The sequence below is a fragment of the Passer montanus genome, unplaced genomic scaffold (assembly GCF_014805655.1).
Source record: "Passer montanus isolate IOZ18808 unplaced genomic scaffold, ASM1480565v1 scaffold63, whole genome shotgun sequence".
Taxonomy (NCBI): Eukaryota; Metazoa; Chordata; class Aves; order Passeriformes; family Passeridae; genus Passer; species Passer montanus.
In genome coordinates, this window is record NW_024371371.1 from 188,577 (window position 1) to 204,819 (window position 16,243).

The window sequence follows — 16,243 nt, forward strand, 5'->3', positions numbered from 1 at the left end:
AGCTGGAAAACATGAAAACTGAAACTCAAAGGCAGCAAGACACACAGGAGTTACATTCTCTCAGCAGTACTTTCCTGGATGAGAGCACCAAAGAAACGCAGTTCTGCCACCAGGATCAAAGAAAAGTGTCTATTTCTCCTCATCCCTGATGCTGCAGAGCATTCCCTCAGCCTTTTCCCCACAGACAGAGTGACTGCATACAACTGTGAGCTGAAAAAGCTGCTAACACAAAGCACTGAGGTGTGAGCACCTGTCACACCACAGCAGCATCGGCCAGACAAGCTCCACACACTCCTAGATGGAACCCTAAATTCTGTTAAAGGTAAAAACAAAACTTCAAAACTCCACTTAACAGTGGATGGCTGAAGCACAGCAGGCTATTTCTTTTTCGTTTTTGAAAGCATAGAGGGGTTCTCTTGTGTTGAGCATAAAACATGTGTCTAAACATAAAAGGTGTCAGGAGGAGGAAACCAGCACAGCTCTGCCTGTTCTGGGTCGGGTTTTAGCAAATATCTCCCACACAGGCACATGCTACTGGAAATATAATTGCTGTAGGTTCTTTTTGTTCAAAAGGTTTATTCGATAAAGATTTTTTAAGAATAGCTGAGCGATCAATAATTTCCCTGTTGAGGATCTGAGTGTGTCCAAGCACAGGGACACAATGTGAAACGGAGCTGCTCCGGACAACCGAACGAGAGCAGTTTCACTTCCCTTCGGCTCTTTAGTTGACACATCGTGTTACCCACTCCTGCAGCATCTGACAAGCAAAGCCCTCAGCCGGGGTAACCACGGCGAAGCAGATTAAACACAAAGTGGGTCAAGAGCTCCAAGCACACAACCTGAAGCGGGAGCTGTCACCTGACGCGAACTTCCACGGAAAAGCGGCCAGCTCTCCCGGTGTGCCAGCTCCAGCCGCCCGCGCTGTGGGTATTTCAGCTCCCGGTCCCTCCCGGCGCTCAGAGGGAGCGGGGAGCGGCGGCCGGGGCGGAGCGCGGGCGGAGGGAGCAGGACCCGCACCTGCGCCGCCGGGACAGGCGAGCGGAGCCGCCGCTCAGAGGGAGGCGAGCTCTGCGCCGCGCAGGGAGCGGGCCGGCCCGGGCGGCCCCGAGGCGCGCCCGCGGACGCCAGGCGCGCGCTGCGCATGCGCGGGGCCCGCCCGCGCGCGCGCCCCTTCCCCCGCCGAGAGGGGCGGGGGGTCTCGGTTGCCGCGGTAACAAGCCCCGCCCCCTCCGGCCGCGCGGGAGGCGGGAGTTGCCATGGCAACGCCCTCCTTAACACCCCCCCCCCCCCCCCCCCCCTGCCATGAGCAGCCTCCCCTTCCACTAGACCAGGATGCCCCCGGAATTCCCGACCCGCCGCTTCCGAGGGGGCATACGGGCCTCAGAGGCGGACCGGCACTCTCAGGACGCGCAGCCGGGGTTCCCACGCGGGTTTACCCCATCGCAGAGGCCCGCGGCGCGGCGAGGGGCTGGGCAGGCCGCGGGCCGAGCGCAGATCCAGGCGCTGTGAGCAGGAATAGCCCGGATCACCCACAGGCCGGGGGCACCTGCGGGAGAGCAGCGCTGCGGTGAAGAGTGGGGGTTCTGATAAACAAGCAGCTGTCCCCGAGCCGGCAGTGTCCTGGGGACACACTGGGACACTGAGAAGAGCCCTGCCAGCATGTCAGGGACTGATCCTGTCCCTCTGTCCAGCCCTGGGATGCTGTGTCCAGCTCTGGGCTCCTCAGACAGGGGCACATGGAGCTGCTGGAGCAGGTCTGGGGGAAGCTGTGGAGATGCTGAAGGGCCTGGAGCCTCTGGGTGCCCAGGAAAGGCTGAGGGAGCTGGGGCTGCTCCGTCTGGAGAGGAGCCCCAGCTGAGAGGGACCCTCAGCCCTGGCTGGCCCTGGCTGCAGGAGGGGCAGAGCTGGGCCCAGGCTCTGCTCCAGGCTCAGCAATGGCTCCAGAGCCACGGGCAGGGCCTGAGCCCAGCAGTTCCACCTGGACACGAGGAAGAACTTTCCTGGGCAGTGAGGGAGCCCTGCACAGATCCCAGAGAGGGTGTGGAGGCTCCTCACTGGGGATATCCCAGAGCTGGCTGCACACAGCCTGTGCCCTGGGCTCTGGGATGGCCCTGCTGGAGCACACGCACCCACTGCGGTCCCTCCCAGCCTGACCCATTCTGGGATTCTGTGGGGCAGGACCTGAGGTGGTCAGGGACACCTCATCTGCACCAGTCCAGGGAGCCCTGACAGGGCACCCCTCCATCACTGCCACAAAGCCAGAACAGGACACCCTGGGATTTGTCCCCACTTACCATACCAGGTATTTCTGACCCCCAGGCCACCTGAAGGAATGTCAGGAAAGGAATGTTTTACTCCCTTCCAGTTTCCCCACACAGCAGGAATGTGGCTGCCTTGTTGCTGAACACCTTGCCAGTAACATGTCAACTCTGAGCACCACAGAAAGTCGACATTTCCCTAGAATTCTAATAATTTATTACCTCAGTGCCATGGAAACAGGTTCATCTGTTCCCTTACTGCCTCCCATCCCCACAGCAGCTCTGGTGCTCAGAGAAGCAACCAAGCCTGTGAAGTATTTGGGGTTTTGGCACTTGTTTTGTTTTTCCTGGCATTTGGATGAGCTGAACTTGTTCACAAACAAGACAAATTAATCACCAGTGAGCTGCTACACCAGCCCAGATATCTCAAACACAAACTCCTGCTTCACCAACACCGGGAAAACAAAGATGGTTTCACCTCCTTCAAAGGAGCCACAGGGTCAGAAACAAGCTGTTGGTACAACCAAAATCCACTCAGCAGCAGCCAAATCCCACCCTCTAACAATGAAGATCTAAAAGAATAAACCAAGTTATGCCTGGTGAGGATTATTGTGCCATGGATATGGTGAGGAATGGGGCTGCTGCTATAGGTGACAGGTTTTGTACATTTTGCAGTTAAGTCTGGTTTTATGTAACAATCAGTTTTTAGTCTTGTTTTTATTTTTATTTTTTGCATTCTGCTTTGAAAATGGGGTTTGTTTTTTTACAGGCTCACCCTGACTGGAAAGACTGAGGGTCACCAGCATGGAAACAGTCAGTAGCTCTGCCTTAAAAAAAACCCCTTTAATTAAAGTTTGGGGTTTTTTTCACATCATAGGTCAACCAGAAAATAATCCCAACTGTGTTATGGATTAAGGAAAAACAGACCCATATTGAAGGAAAGCTTCCAGAGCAATGGCTGAGACAGCAGGAGAAAAAGCAAAGGATTTGCCACTGGTTACCTGTTGTAACTTTCTCAAAAAACATCTCTGAACAGAACATTTATTTATTTATTTATGAGGAGCCCACCTAAGATGAGATGTGCAGGCTTTGGGGGGAAAAAAATCCCAACAATTCAAATTTTTGGCTCAGTGTGCTGGTCATGCTTTCCATAAAATTTAGTTTTTTCAAACTTAAACCATCAGAAGATGCTGCTGAAGAAACAAGTCTGCTAGGAATGTCCTAGAACAGAATTATAGTCATCAATGGGGTTCAAAAAAAGGACAAAACTCAAACATCTGCTGACTTTGATGACTAGCACACACCCTTCAGCACTGCAGCTGGCACTTGGCTCCATTTCAAACACAGGCAGTGCAAAAGTAGCTCAGAAGAAGCAAAGAAAAGCCAAAATATGGCTTCATAGAACAGATGAAACAATTAGCAAAAAAACTTCCTCTGCATAGCAGGATCTGATTGCCTCTTCCCCAGCCTCAACTTCCTACAGACCTCAGCACTTCCATGCCTAAATTACAATTTTTTGAGTTGTTTTAGTTTTAAACCCAACAGGAACAGTATTTAGTAGTGCCTCTAAGAATGGAGGGGAACAGTTACAGCCAGGCAGGGCACTTATGTGAATCTCTAATTACAGTTATGTCATTACTGAACTCCAGCCTTCAGTTGCTTCTTTCCCTTTTAACTTTCTCCATCATAACTGGCTTCTGGACTATTGTTTTACCCACACTCAAACCAGTTTGAGTATGAAAATGAAACAGCATTAAGTATAGTAACAGCACTGTACATTCATATGTACCATTAACAGGACATTAACAACAAGAAAACAAAAGTATCTTGTTCTTAACAACAGGGAAAATGGGATCTGCAGGAGGGATCTCTGTGAACACAGGGGAATGCCCCCAGCCTTGGCATCCATGAAAGATCCTTGGCTTTGCCAGGGGAGAATGACCTGCTTCTTTCCTCTTTGTCTGAGGGAGGGGTTAGCACATGAGAGGGAAAGAGTGGCTGTACTCGCGTTAATGGGTGTGCCAACAATGCAATTCCAGCAACAGCCTGAATTCCAGAAAGGTGCTTCAATCTAGTGCTTGTGCTGAGGGAAGCTTCAACCTTGCAGCTGACAGGCAGCTGGGAACACAGACTCGTTTTTCATTTGTTTCCTCCATGGAATGTGCATCTTTTCCATTAAAGGCATCAGAGTCTCATTTTCAGATCAGACCATCACTGCTTTCCAACACTACCAGTATTCACATTCCAAACCATGTAAATGCAAATTAGAAAATAAGAAATGCTCAGATTCCTGCAAGAAGTGCTGCAAGTGCTAGAAAATAATATTCAAGAAAAGAACAATTAAAAAATGTTACATTCTGGGGGTGTATGTTAGAACTTCTCAGAACTCACAGCGCCACTGCCCAAAGTGGTTCCTTTCCAAGGCAGCCACTCAAAACTGCTGAGGGAAGCTTTGCCCAGCACAGGAGAACATCACCACAGTTCCCATTCCCATTCCACCACCTGTCCATGGCTTTGATCTACTCTGCAACAGGGCTTTTAAACATCTGCAGGATTGTTTTTTGCTTGTTCTTAGGCGGAGAACAAATATCATTTGTGTCACTGGTATTAACCACACAATTCAAAACCTTTCCTTCCTTGATGCTGGGGGATTTCACACGGATCCTGGCAGGGGACTGCCAGTTTTCATTGCAGGAACCTTTCCGAGCCTTGTGGTGATTGGTTTCAGCCTGTGGTTTTGATCCCTTTGAGTCTTTTGCCCCCTTGGAATTTTCCTTCCTGGCAGCAGAGGCCTTCCCAGGCCGTTTGGTGCGAAGCAGATACTCGTCTGGAGATCCCTTCTGTCTGTTCAGTGTCCTTTCCTCCTTGTCCAGCTCCTTTTGCAGCTGCAGAGCCAGGAGCCTGTCCTGCTCCTCCTGCCTGCGCCTTTCATAGAACTCCTGCTCAAAGGCTCTTTGTGTCTGCAAGTTAAAATCATTCACCTCCTCTCCTTGCTCTTCTACACTTTCTGAAGAGGTTCTTCTCCTCTTATCAAGCATGTCCAAGTCAATCATGGCATCAGCAGGGGCCTCCACTAGCTTCCTTTTGGGAGTCTCCTTAGAGTTCTGTGGCCTCTCTAGTGTGTCTTCATTTGAGTGTCCAGCCTCCTTCCCCAGGCCAGGCAACACAGTCTGGCTGTCAGACACCACACAATTCATTCCTAACTGGCCAGAGGTACAAGTTTCACCAGACTTTTCAAGGTTTACCCTTTGGACATGTGTCAAATTGCCACTGTCTGACTCAATTCCACCATCATCTCCTTTGGATCTGAGAAGAACTGTCCTAGACCCTTCCTCTTCTGTGGTTCCATGAAATGCATCTGGAACTCCATCTTCTAAACCATTTGGTCCTGGTGTTTTTTCCTGCTTGACAGTGGCAGTTTCACCTGAAGCTGAGGCACTGAAATAGTTCATGCATGATTCCAAAAATGAATCCTTAGCTCCAGAATCTTTATTTACACTGGTCAGCTGTGGAGACAGGGTTGGCATTTCTTCTTGCTCATCCTGCACTGCAGAACTGCTGCCTTCTTTGCTGTTGGTCTCCTGAAGAAAAGGGAGACACCACTAATGAAGTAAATCTATCAAAAGCCCATGGGTGTGAATAAATACCAAACTCACTTCTCATGGCTGCATTGCCCCTGAGTGCTCTGGGATAGCAACTCAGATAGTTCTCTTTATAAAAAATACCTAACTGTTTAATAATAATAATTAAAATATTTAAAATGACTGCAGAAGGCCAGCTAAAGGACTGAAACCACAACTGCAGCATTTTCCTCTTATCAGTGATTCAGACTAAATGTACAAGCCTGCTCATCTTTGGAGGCCTTGGAATGATCAGAAAGACAGCCATGGAATCATGTAAATCAGGGTGCACCCTCTTCCAGCAGGCTCCTGAAGTGCCAATCATGAATACCAAAGGTAGCTTAAAAAGGACAATATAACCTGCCCAGTGCCAATGTGCAAGGGGAATAGAGGACTGGAACCCTACAGGCAAGGGAAAAATATCCCATAATTATTATCTGTGAGATTTATAACAAAATTATTCCTGTTACCCCAGAGATAGAGTTGCTCCTGCCTCTTCCTGTGGTACTGGAGAACGATGCTGATCCCAACATACTATAATTCTTTGGAGACAAATACCTTAAAAAGAAAAAAAGGATACCCCTTTAAACATTTTGTCCTTGAATTGCCAGTCCTTTGCATTATTCAAAATCATCAGGTTCATTCAGACAAACAAAAAACAACAAGAAGGCAAGTGTTTCCCTTCTCCTCCTATGAGGAAATGTTTTCAACTTCAAAACTTCACATTTGTTCCCAGTTTTCTCAGGAAGCTGGCCTACAGCATTCCAAAGAAGCAAATGGGGCAGAGGGACACTGAAACAATAATTAAAGCAACACTTGGCTGAATCCCTTACTTCTGAATGTCTCCAGAGTTGCTTGGTTTGTTCTTTGCCTTGCTCAGGTTCAGTGGGGATGGCTGAGGAGAGAGGCTGTGTGCTGGTGTCGGGCTGCTGGGCACGTGTCCCTCGGGATCTTCATTCTTCCAGACAAGCAAAAATAGCATTAGGTCAAACAAAACACAACACAAACTGCAGAAACCTCAGGGAACTACTTGGCTTTTGCTGCAGAATTAGTTGCTGTTGTCCAAAGAATTCTAGAACTGTGAGTAACAGATGGTTATGGAGAAAGAAATGTTACCTGTTCCATACACCTTCCTGGATCTAGCACTGAGGGACAGGAGGCTTTGCTCAATAAGCACACAGGTTCCATCAGAGTGGCACAAATTCAACTAAGCAAAACAAATTAATAAAACAAAAAAAAAACCTCCAAAAGGTAAGGTACATTTTCACTGTGTGCTCCTTTCTTCCAGTAAAGGTTACACATATTCATTTCTTCCAAAGAAGGATTTAAAAAAAGGTGAGGAAAAGGAAGCATACAGCAGAAAATCAATGTTTTAAAATGTTTCACAATGAAAACATGCAGCACACATGCTGTGTGCTAGATTTCAAGTGTGTATTACACAGCCTTCACCCTCCTCCTGGCTTTTCAAAAATTAATGGTCCATCAAGGCTTTAAAATAAATTTAAACTATTCCAAATTTAACATTGCTCAGAGAAGTCCAAGTTGCTTGCACTGTATTGATATTTGCTGCTGTCCCATTTGGTCCTAACTCACCAGACTGTTACTGAGCTGCCAGGCCAACTCTTCATCTTGCTTCAGCTGCTTCTCCATCTCCTTCCGTCTCTCTTCTGCCAGCCTGTTCTCCTCCTCCTCCTCTGCCAGCAGCCTCTGGATGTATTCCTCACTTGCTTTGTTCTCCTCCTGTTCATGTGCCCGCCTTTCTGCCTCCACCTAAACCACATGTTTGAAAAAATCCACCTGGTTACTACGGCAGGGCCACACTGTACACCAGGACCTCTCAGCTGACACTGCTGAAACGCGAACCTTTCACTGTTCACAAAATACAGCAGCATTTCATTGCACGAGTCTCAAAGGTGTAAGACTCACATACTGTGTATGGAGCCCTGGGTTCGACCACAGTGGCAAACCTTTTGGTTTCTCTCAGATCATACAGTTACCCTGCAAGGTTAAACTCCATTCTTCACCTTTTCAAAGTGTTAGTAACAAAAATACATGGATGTACAGAGAAAGTGGGATTAGAATTCTGTCTAAGGCTCAATAACAGCTATCCCACAGCATCTGCTCAACTGCTTTTATCATTATATATCTCAAAGGCAGCACATCTCTCTTCTAGAAGAGTGCTGCTCTCCTGACACGTGCAAACTGCAAAGCAGCAGGCCAGGAATTTTACATCTGCCTTTCTCACAGCAGACATGCTGAGAGATCAGTTAGCAGCAACTCCATGAGGAGAGCAAAGTACTTCAAGAGTAAAGCTTTCTTTGGCAATTCCCCCCAGCCCTCTGCTTCACGTGTCCCTGTAATCACCAGCAAGGGGCTGTCAGGGAAAGGTGCATTCCCATACATTCTGACCCTAAATCTTAATACTACTGTGTCTGAATTGGAGGGAGCATCCTTAAATAAGCCAAAATTGAGGATTTTTAAAAATCTTTACTGATTTTCAAATACGCAAAGGTAACAGAGCGATCAATCAAAGAAGAGAGAAAATGCTGTATGTTCATTACTGAAGGTTATCTAATTGAGGTCTCTTACTTGGAGGGAAATCAAGAAGACAAATATAAAACCAAAGCCCAAACAGCTCCAAATTTCTACATTTGCTACTTTTATACACATTGACTGAGAGATGAGATAGGAGGTATAGATCAAGAATGTCACCTCATGTCAAACACAAAGAAATCTCTTCCACCAATTTAATTCATTATTCAGGAGTGACCAGTATGCCCTTGCAGCTGCAGTGCCCTTTTAAGTATCTTTACTAATAAATAAAATTACATCTGTTTCTGGAAACAACTCAAATAACTGGATACGAAGCATTTATACTTTTTAAACATATTTTTGGACTTACCTTACTAATCTCTGCTTCATATTCCTGCCTCAGCTCCCCAGGCTTGCTCAGCTGGTGCTGCGGCTTGGGGACACAGACTAACCAAGAGGAAGGAGAGGAAAAACCAAAGTCAACAAAGTCATGACAGTCAACAACAAAAGTTTTAACTCCATACCCTGTCATGGGAATGATTTGACTTAAATCAAGTGCTGTGATTGAAAAAAGGAAGGCCTAAAGCAAAGAATACCAAGGAATAAAGTTTGCACAGTAGAAAAGCGTGGTGTTACAGAGTGGCAGGAACAGACAGTGTTTCCCAAGCACTGTATATAAAGCAAATACAATGGAACAAGTCTCCCAGAGAAACTGTGGCTGCCCCATCCCTGGAAGTGTCCAAGGCCAGGCTGGATGGAGCTTGGAGCATCCTGGTCTAGTAGAAGGTGTCCATGCCCATGGCAGGGAAGTGGAATGGGATGATCTTTGAGGTCTCACCAACCCAAACCATTCCTTCATTCATTCTCTGTTGGTACACTGACCATAATTTGTGTATTTCACTGTTTTTCAATAAAAAGACCTCAGAACTTTGCAAGTGCAACAAGTTGCCCTACGGCTAACCTACCAAAACATCCCCCAGGGGTGCTTGCAACATCATAAACCCCAAAATTCTCCTTCAAAAAGTTAATCAGATTTCACTTCCTTCTCTCTGACACCACAATTTTCAGCTCACAGATTCTTGCATTGACTGAACCCCTGGAATTGCAACCAAACTAATTAACACCTAAATATCTTTTAACCACTTCACTTACTTGACTTGATAAAGAAACACACACACAAACACTCTGCTTGCAGATGCTACAGCTGCAAATGAGCAATGAACAAGGCCAGGCACTGATACCCCACACCAAAGGCATGAACAAATACCCACTGAAATCACCAGACAATGTAATTTTTCTCCTCTGTGCTACAAAGAAGAAGGCATTTCCCACCTGTCCCTTGCCCCTTTTGCAGGAGAGCTCTGTCTCTGCCAGCAGTAACACACCTGCCTACCCACAGCTCCTTATTTCCCAACATCTGAAGTGCACCCACAGCAATTCCTGTGGCAAAGCAGAGACATCCCAGGACAAGTGACACTTCACTTACTCTCCTCATCCAAATCCTGACCGTTCATCCTGCGCTCGCACTCCTCTGGGTAATTCTTCTGAATCTTCTCCCAGAGCTCCCAGTTGATGAGAGTGTTTCTGCGGGTATTGTACCTTGCCCAGGAAGAGACTCGACGCCTGCAGAAGGGGCAAGAAAGGCTGGCCTTTTCCACTGTCATCTGGAAGCAGGAATTGCAGAGGGTATGGCTGCATGGCAGCGTGACAGGCTCCACAAAGATCTCCATGCAAATCTGGCAGAGGCAGTCGGACAAGGAAAGCGGGGCCTTGGATATCTTCGACATCCTGACTTGAGGTAGGGGAACAGCACTAGGACAACATCAGGGCCTGAAAGCAAAAAGAAACGTTTGTGTTCCTTATGGGAAGTAAAATAAAGGAAAATACAAAATGTTTTACGGCTACTTCAAGAAAATGTTAGTAGATTTAGAAGCCTGCTTAAGTGGTTGCTTTTCTCAGGCCTGAGAGATTCCTGAGGAAGAAGCAGAGATTTAGAGAAGTCATGGAAAAACTGTACCAGGTTTTCCTACTGCAGTTTCCTGTGAGCTGTAACAGATGCTTTGGGAATAGCAAGGAGGTGGTAAGGAGAGGGGGGGAAAGGTGAGATTCTTCCAGCCACCTCTGTTACTCCCCTCTTCTCCCACCATTCCCTATCTATGTGCTGAATGTTATTCCAGTTACCTTAACCTTCCATTCACTCCTTTTTTCAGTACATGCACATCCTTTGAGAGCTGCTTTTGGCACAAGCTTGCTTCCAGGATGTTGTGAAGGTGAATACACCAGAGCAGAGCAGCTTCTTCCTCATTCATTTGCTTGTTTAAGCTAGACTAAAGAGCTAAAATTCCTTTTTTCTTAAGATAAATTTAGAATTAAAACTTCAGCACCTTCTTGAATGACTTGACACTGTGGGGGTCATCTGTCTCCTCACGCGATTTTTCCACTCGGCCCAGCAATACTGTGGGAAAGAAGACAAAAGACACACATAGCAAAATAATAAACACACTGATATTTAAGTAACAAGCTTCTTAAACAGGCAGCTCCAGAAACAGGCGGCCCTTGAAAGAAAGGCTGCCATTCCTCACAGAGAACTCTCCATGGAGACAAATACACGTTAAGGCGAGTTTTATAATTTCCGCTATTTTTATTGACAAAAAGTAACCCCCAGGACGTCGGCGCCCAGCGAAAAGGGGGCCCCTGGTCCCCCGTCACCCGCAGCCCCTGAGGGTCCCGGGGGGACTCGGCACCCACCGCTCCGCAGGCCGGCAAGGGCCGCGCTCCCGCAATGGCGCCTCCGCTCCGCCCCTCACGCTGGGGCCGTTCCCGCCGCCCGCCTCAGCGCTCCGCCTCCTCCTCCTTTTTCTCCTCCTTCTCCTTTTCTCCTTCCTTCTTCTCCTCCTCTTCCTCTGTCTCCTCCTTCTCCTCTTCCACCCGCTCCGCCGAGCCTGCTGGGACACAGAGGCCGCGGGCCCTCAGCGGGGAGGCGGGCTCGGCTGCCGTGGCAGGCCGGGCGGGAAAGGCTTCCCACAGCCCGAGAGCAGCGTCAGGCGGCATGTCAGCGACAAATCCTTCCCTGTGAGGGTGCTGGGGCGCTGGCACAGCCTGCCCCGCGGAGCCCTGGCCGCCCCGGGGAGCCGTGGCCGGCCCGTGCCCTGCAGTACCCAAGGCCGGGCGGGTTTGGAGCCGGGCTTTGCTCCCCGGCTTTGCTCCCTGCTTTAGTCCCTGCTTTGGTCCTGGCTGAGCTCACCTGGCCCCCGGCACGTCCCGCCTCAGGTCCTCCCGCAGCATCTCCGCCTGCAGGTCGAAGTCGTGCGCCAGGGTCTGCAGGCTGGAGTCCAGCTGTGCGAACCGCATCTCCAGGGACAGCAGCCTGCTCTCCACTCTGGGCCGTGGGAAACAAAGAGTTTAAGGGAATTTCTGAAGGGTTTTTGCCGTGACATTGCATTGTGAACAGTTTCAGACCCCGTTCTGGGGGTCCTCCCGTGATTTGTGAGAATAAAAACAAGTAAAAGTCAAGGTTTGTTATCATGTCTTTTTGGCTGTTTCCTGGTGCAGGCATCTTGACATCTCCAAATACAGCTCCACAATGAGTATGTAGACATATTTGTGACTCGCACCCACATCATTATCAGTGCCAGGCTTTTCTCTAACACATTTTAATGATTTTATTTACAATTTCGTGGTCTTTTGAACCATTTTCATTTAACATTGAGCAGAACTTCTCATTGCTCCTCTAGTTAAAAATGGTTGGCTTGGTTTGGTTACACAAATAATAAGCCACTTGCAGTGGTTTTTTTTTTTAATAGGACTGTCCTTCCATGGAACAACTGTGATAAAAACTACTTCATAGCCTGTATTTATTAACTGCTTTTTCATTATTTGCTATCTGTTCTGGATTACCCTATTTAAAATTGTAAATTATAAAGATGAGGTTTTGAGTTTTAAGCCACTCCACTTTTGCTGAAGAAAACTGCCTGGTTTAAAAGAACTTGCTGTATTGAGACAAGGTACAAGGGAATGCCAGTATTTATTTTTGTACCCATTTCTCTTTCATGGGGGGACAGGGTGTGCTGGGCTTCTGTCACTGTGGGTGATTTTTATAAACCTACTTTTCTCCACATTTTCCTCAGTTACCTGATTGACATCGAGGTGTGTTCTTGAGAATCCTGAGGATCTGAAAGCTAATGTAAATAATTCAAAGTTCTTTCCTAAGTATTGAACAACTATCTCAGTACTATGTAGTCAAGAGTGATTTACTAGCAGAGCATCACCTACTCCTTACAGAATTTTTGGTGATTTTTCTTTTTATTTTACTGGCAAAACTTCGGGCTGTATCAGCTAACAATAACTACACTATCAGCAAATATTATTACCTACATATTTTTCCTTATCTTTTTTCATTCCTAGTTTGTTCCACTGTTTCTGTGACCTACCTGTGTCAAACACTCTATTACCTACTATCTTTAGATGAACTTTTTGTACGGACAAAATACACAGCAGCTGATGATAACAATAAAAAATAAAAAGCCAAAATAAAACCCTTCAAACATTTTTCCATTATTTGACATGTATCCCACGGCATTTTAATGCCTGTTTTTATAAGAGATGGACCAAAAATGCCATTTTTTGCTATCAGCAGCTCCTCCCTCTCTCTGCCTGCCTCTATTCCTGCATCCCCCTTCTCCAAACCAAACCTTACTTTGGATTCTGTCTGCAGCTGACCTGAATGAGGAGAAAAAAAAAGACTTAACAGTGGCATATTTTACTAAGTATCCCCGACCTTAATTCATTGTCTTGTGCAGATCCTTGTCTAACGATTTTCTGCTGTTTCCTGAGGCTAGAGGCTTCCTCTGCAGCCTGGTGAAGTTCCTCTTACTGTTGTAGGACTCCTCTTGCTTCAGCAAGAATTTTGGGACGAAAATAGAACTTTATTTGGAAAGCTAAGCTGGTGTCATGTAGAAATGTGGGGAGTTCAGAAGAACTGGAAGGATTGATGTGTCATAATTGGATCGAATCTGTCAGCATAGAGAGCAAGTGCAGAAACTGAGGTGAGTTGGGGTTTGCTGTGACTTTCAGAGCTGGGTTGCCAGATAATGAGTGTTCTTGCCGGTGAATTGTTGGTCTGCAGCTTTTTAGCATGGTCAATAAGCTTCCTCACAGCCCATTCTCCACCTTCCTCCTCTACCAGTAAGAGTGAAGTTATCTAAGATCTCATCACTAATGCTACTCTCAGTGCAGCAGTAGTTTCTCAGCAGAATTCAGTCCAACGTTTTACTATTTAACTAGTTTTGTCTCTCAAACATTTTTTTAATTTCCTGTCTATAAATTAATCTTCTGCATTTTTAAGCACTTGCAGCAAACATTTCAGCATTTGCCAGTTTTGGATCTAAAAATGTCTGTTCAGTTACACCACGGTAGATCCATAACTGATCTCCCACAGCTGTAACTGAATTCTGATAGACTGAGTGCTGCTGCCTCTTGATCTAAGTTTGGAATGAAAAGAGGAAGAATGGATTAAACCTCCTGTTTTCATTTCCATCATGACCTCTGAACACTTTTTCCTTTAATGTAAGTGAAATTACCACTGTCAGTGACCTCTAACTCTGACTAGTGTACAAACAAACCACATCCCCATTCTTTACCAGAAAGCTTTTAAAATTCCTCTCTTGTTAGCACACAGAACACACTTGGAACCCATGCACCAGAAGCTCCAGCATTCCCAATTCTCCCAAGTGTGGTTCTATGTGAAACCTTATTTCTGCTATTCAGGCATTTACAGAAAGTGACATTTTAGAGCTGTCACTCTGTGGGTTTGATTTTCCAGGCCAGTGCAGCATCCCACACCCGAGCTCTCCCCATTCTCTCACTCCATGATACATTAGACACATACATCTTCAAGCAGTTTCCCACAGAATTAATTTTCACTTTTTTCTTTCGGGAGTTGTTTCATCATTTCTCCCTCTGGTCAGGTCTCCAATAGCTACTTTTGTGTTCACCATTGTGTGAATCAGAGTCACAAAGGCTGTGGGTGAGCCAACAGTATGAGCAGCATCTCGACAAGAGGAGCAGTTTCTTTCCAAGTCTGTCAGCTGTCTGTCTGTCAACACATAATCATTCATTTCCTGAGCAGAAGTGCATCCCATCAGCTGTGATACTCTTGACAGGGATCCTTTTTACTGCAGTTGTATGTATGACACCTGATTTGACTTTTAAATGTCTCAACACTGCATAGTTTGCCTTTAAATGTAATATGTAGAATCTCAGAAAGCTTGGGGTCGGAAGGACCTTAAAGCTCACCTCATTCCAGCCCCTGCCATGGGCAGGGACACCTTCCACTAGCCCAGGTTGCTCCAAGCCCTGTCCGGCCTGGCCTTGGGCACTTCCAGGGATCCAGGGGCAGCCACAGCTTCTCTGGTCACCCTGTGCCAGGGCCTCACCTCCCTCCCAGTAATGTGAAAATCCAGAGAGTGGGGACAGTATCCTGCCTCCTCTATCTGCTGAGAATTTCAGACCCTCTTTTGACTTTTTCCTGGAGATCCATGCTCATATCTTTGTATCTGCTCTGGTGCCTGCTCCTGCACAGCCCAGCACGGATCGGTGCCAGCGGGGGCAGCTGAGGCTGGATTATTTTTCAGGAAGTCCATGAACCTGTTGGTCACGTTCCTCTGCCAAGTGCAGGCTTTGGAAATGGAGGGTGAATCAGCATCGCCTATGACCCGACTCCCCAGTGATGGTGATTTGCTTTCCTTAAACTTTTAAGAAAGGTCCATCCTTGGGGGCTTTTATTGCTCATGATAACCACTTACTCCCTATCTTTGAACCCTCCTCTGAGGCATGGTCTGAAAATCAGAAGTTCACCTCAAATCTCCAATTAGAACAGCAAGCCTGAATTTCACAGAAACACAGAATGTGCTGAGTTGGAAAGGATCCATGCAGATCCAACTTCTGGATGCACTCCTGTCCCGCCCCAGCAATCCCACCCTGTGCCTGACAGCATTGTCCAAATTTTTCTTGAGCTCCAGTAGCCTTGGTGCTGTGACATTCCCTGAGGTGCCTCTTCAGTGCCTGACCACCCTCTGGGAGAAGAACATTTTTCTAATATCCAACCAAAACCTCCCCAGACACAACTTAAGGCCATTCCCTCAGGTCCTGTCACTGGGCACCACAGAGATCAGTGTCTGTCCCTCCTGCCCACCTCATGAAGAAGTTGTAAACCCCAGTGAGGTCTCCTCCAGGCTGAACAGACCAAGTGCCCTCATGCAGCTGCAGGCCATGGGTGATGGAGCAGCAAATCCTGCAGCAAACAGCCAGGATGGCAGCCAGGGAATGAACAGCACCATGGAGCTGATGGCTCTGTCCCTCTTTCCTCCCCAGCGAGTGAAGGAGAGATTCATCCTGTTCATGAGCTCCTCCCTCCCTGCGTACACCTGATGCCTGCTCACCCCCTGCTGCCCACAGAAGTTCCCAGAGAAGCACAGGTTAGCCTGGAGGGGTGTCCCGTGCCCCAGCCCTCCGTGCCCTCCCCAGCCCCCAGGACCTGTTCAGCGTCTCGTTCAGGGAGCGCAGGGAGATGCTGGATTTTGCCATCTTCCTGCAGAACACCAAGAGGAGAAATAAAAGCTGGAGCGGGCTCGCTCCTCTCTCCTGTGGCCGGCAGTGACAGCAGGGACAGGGGATCCGAGTCCTGCAGGAGGTTGTTTGTTCCCAGGCTTTTTATAGCCTCTAACTCCAAATATAGGTCATGGATGCACCAACACACGTTCATGGACATATCACACACAGCCACACAGCCCAACCCGACCCCTTCCTCTGCCCCACTGATCCCATGTCTTCACA

The 16,243-nt window shown here is 47.5% G+C and overlaps 1 protein-coding gene across 3 annotated transcripts; it reads right to left on the reverse strand.

Annotated features, from left to right (window-relative positions):
- Positions 1-3,859: 3,859 nt before the first annotated feature.
- RNF168 (ring finger protein 168) lies at positions 3,860-16,117 on the reverse strand. Of its 3 annotated transcripts, none has more exons than XM_039728000.1 (10): positions 15,945-16,117; positions 11,655-11,789; positions 11,159-11,352; positions 10,795-10,865; positions 9,897-10,240; positions 8,781-8,857; positions 7,472-7,648; positions 6,712-6,836; positions 6,349-6,436; positions 3,860-5,839 (listed from the first exon to the last, which is right to left on the reverse strand). In XM_039728000.1, the coding sequence occupies exons 5-10, from the start codon at positions 10,195-10,197 to the stop codon at positions 4,778-4,780; spliced, it is 1,830 nt and encodes a 609-aa protein (XP_039583934.1). In that variant the 5' UTR covers positions 10,198-10,240; positions 10,795-10,865; positions 11,159-11,352; positions 11,655-11,789; positions 15,945-16,117; the 3' UTR covers positions 3,860-4,777. The 3 variants fall into 3 exon arrangements, with proteins under 3 accessions (XP_039583934.1, XP_039583935.1, XP_039583936.1); XM_039728001.1 differs by having other exon boundaries at positions 11,159-11,355; XM_039728002.1 differs by lacking the exons at positions 10,795-10,865; positions 11,159-11,352; positions 11,655-11,789; positions 15,945-16,117 and adding an exon at positions 10,592-10,763.
- Between the last annotated feature and the right edge of the window lie 126 nt (positions 16,118-16,243).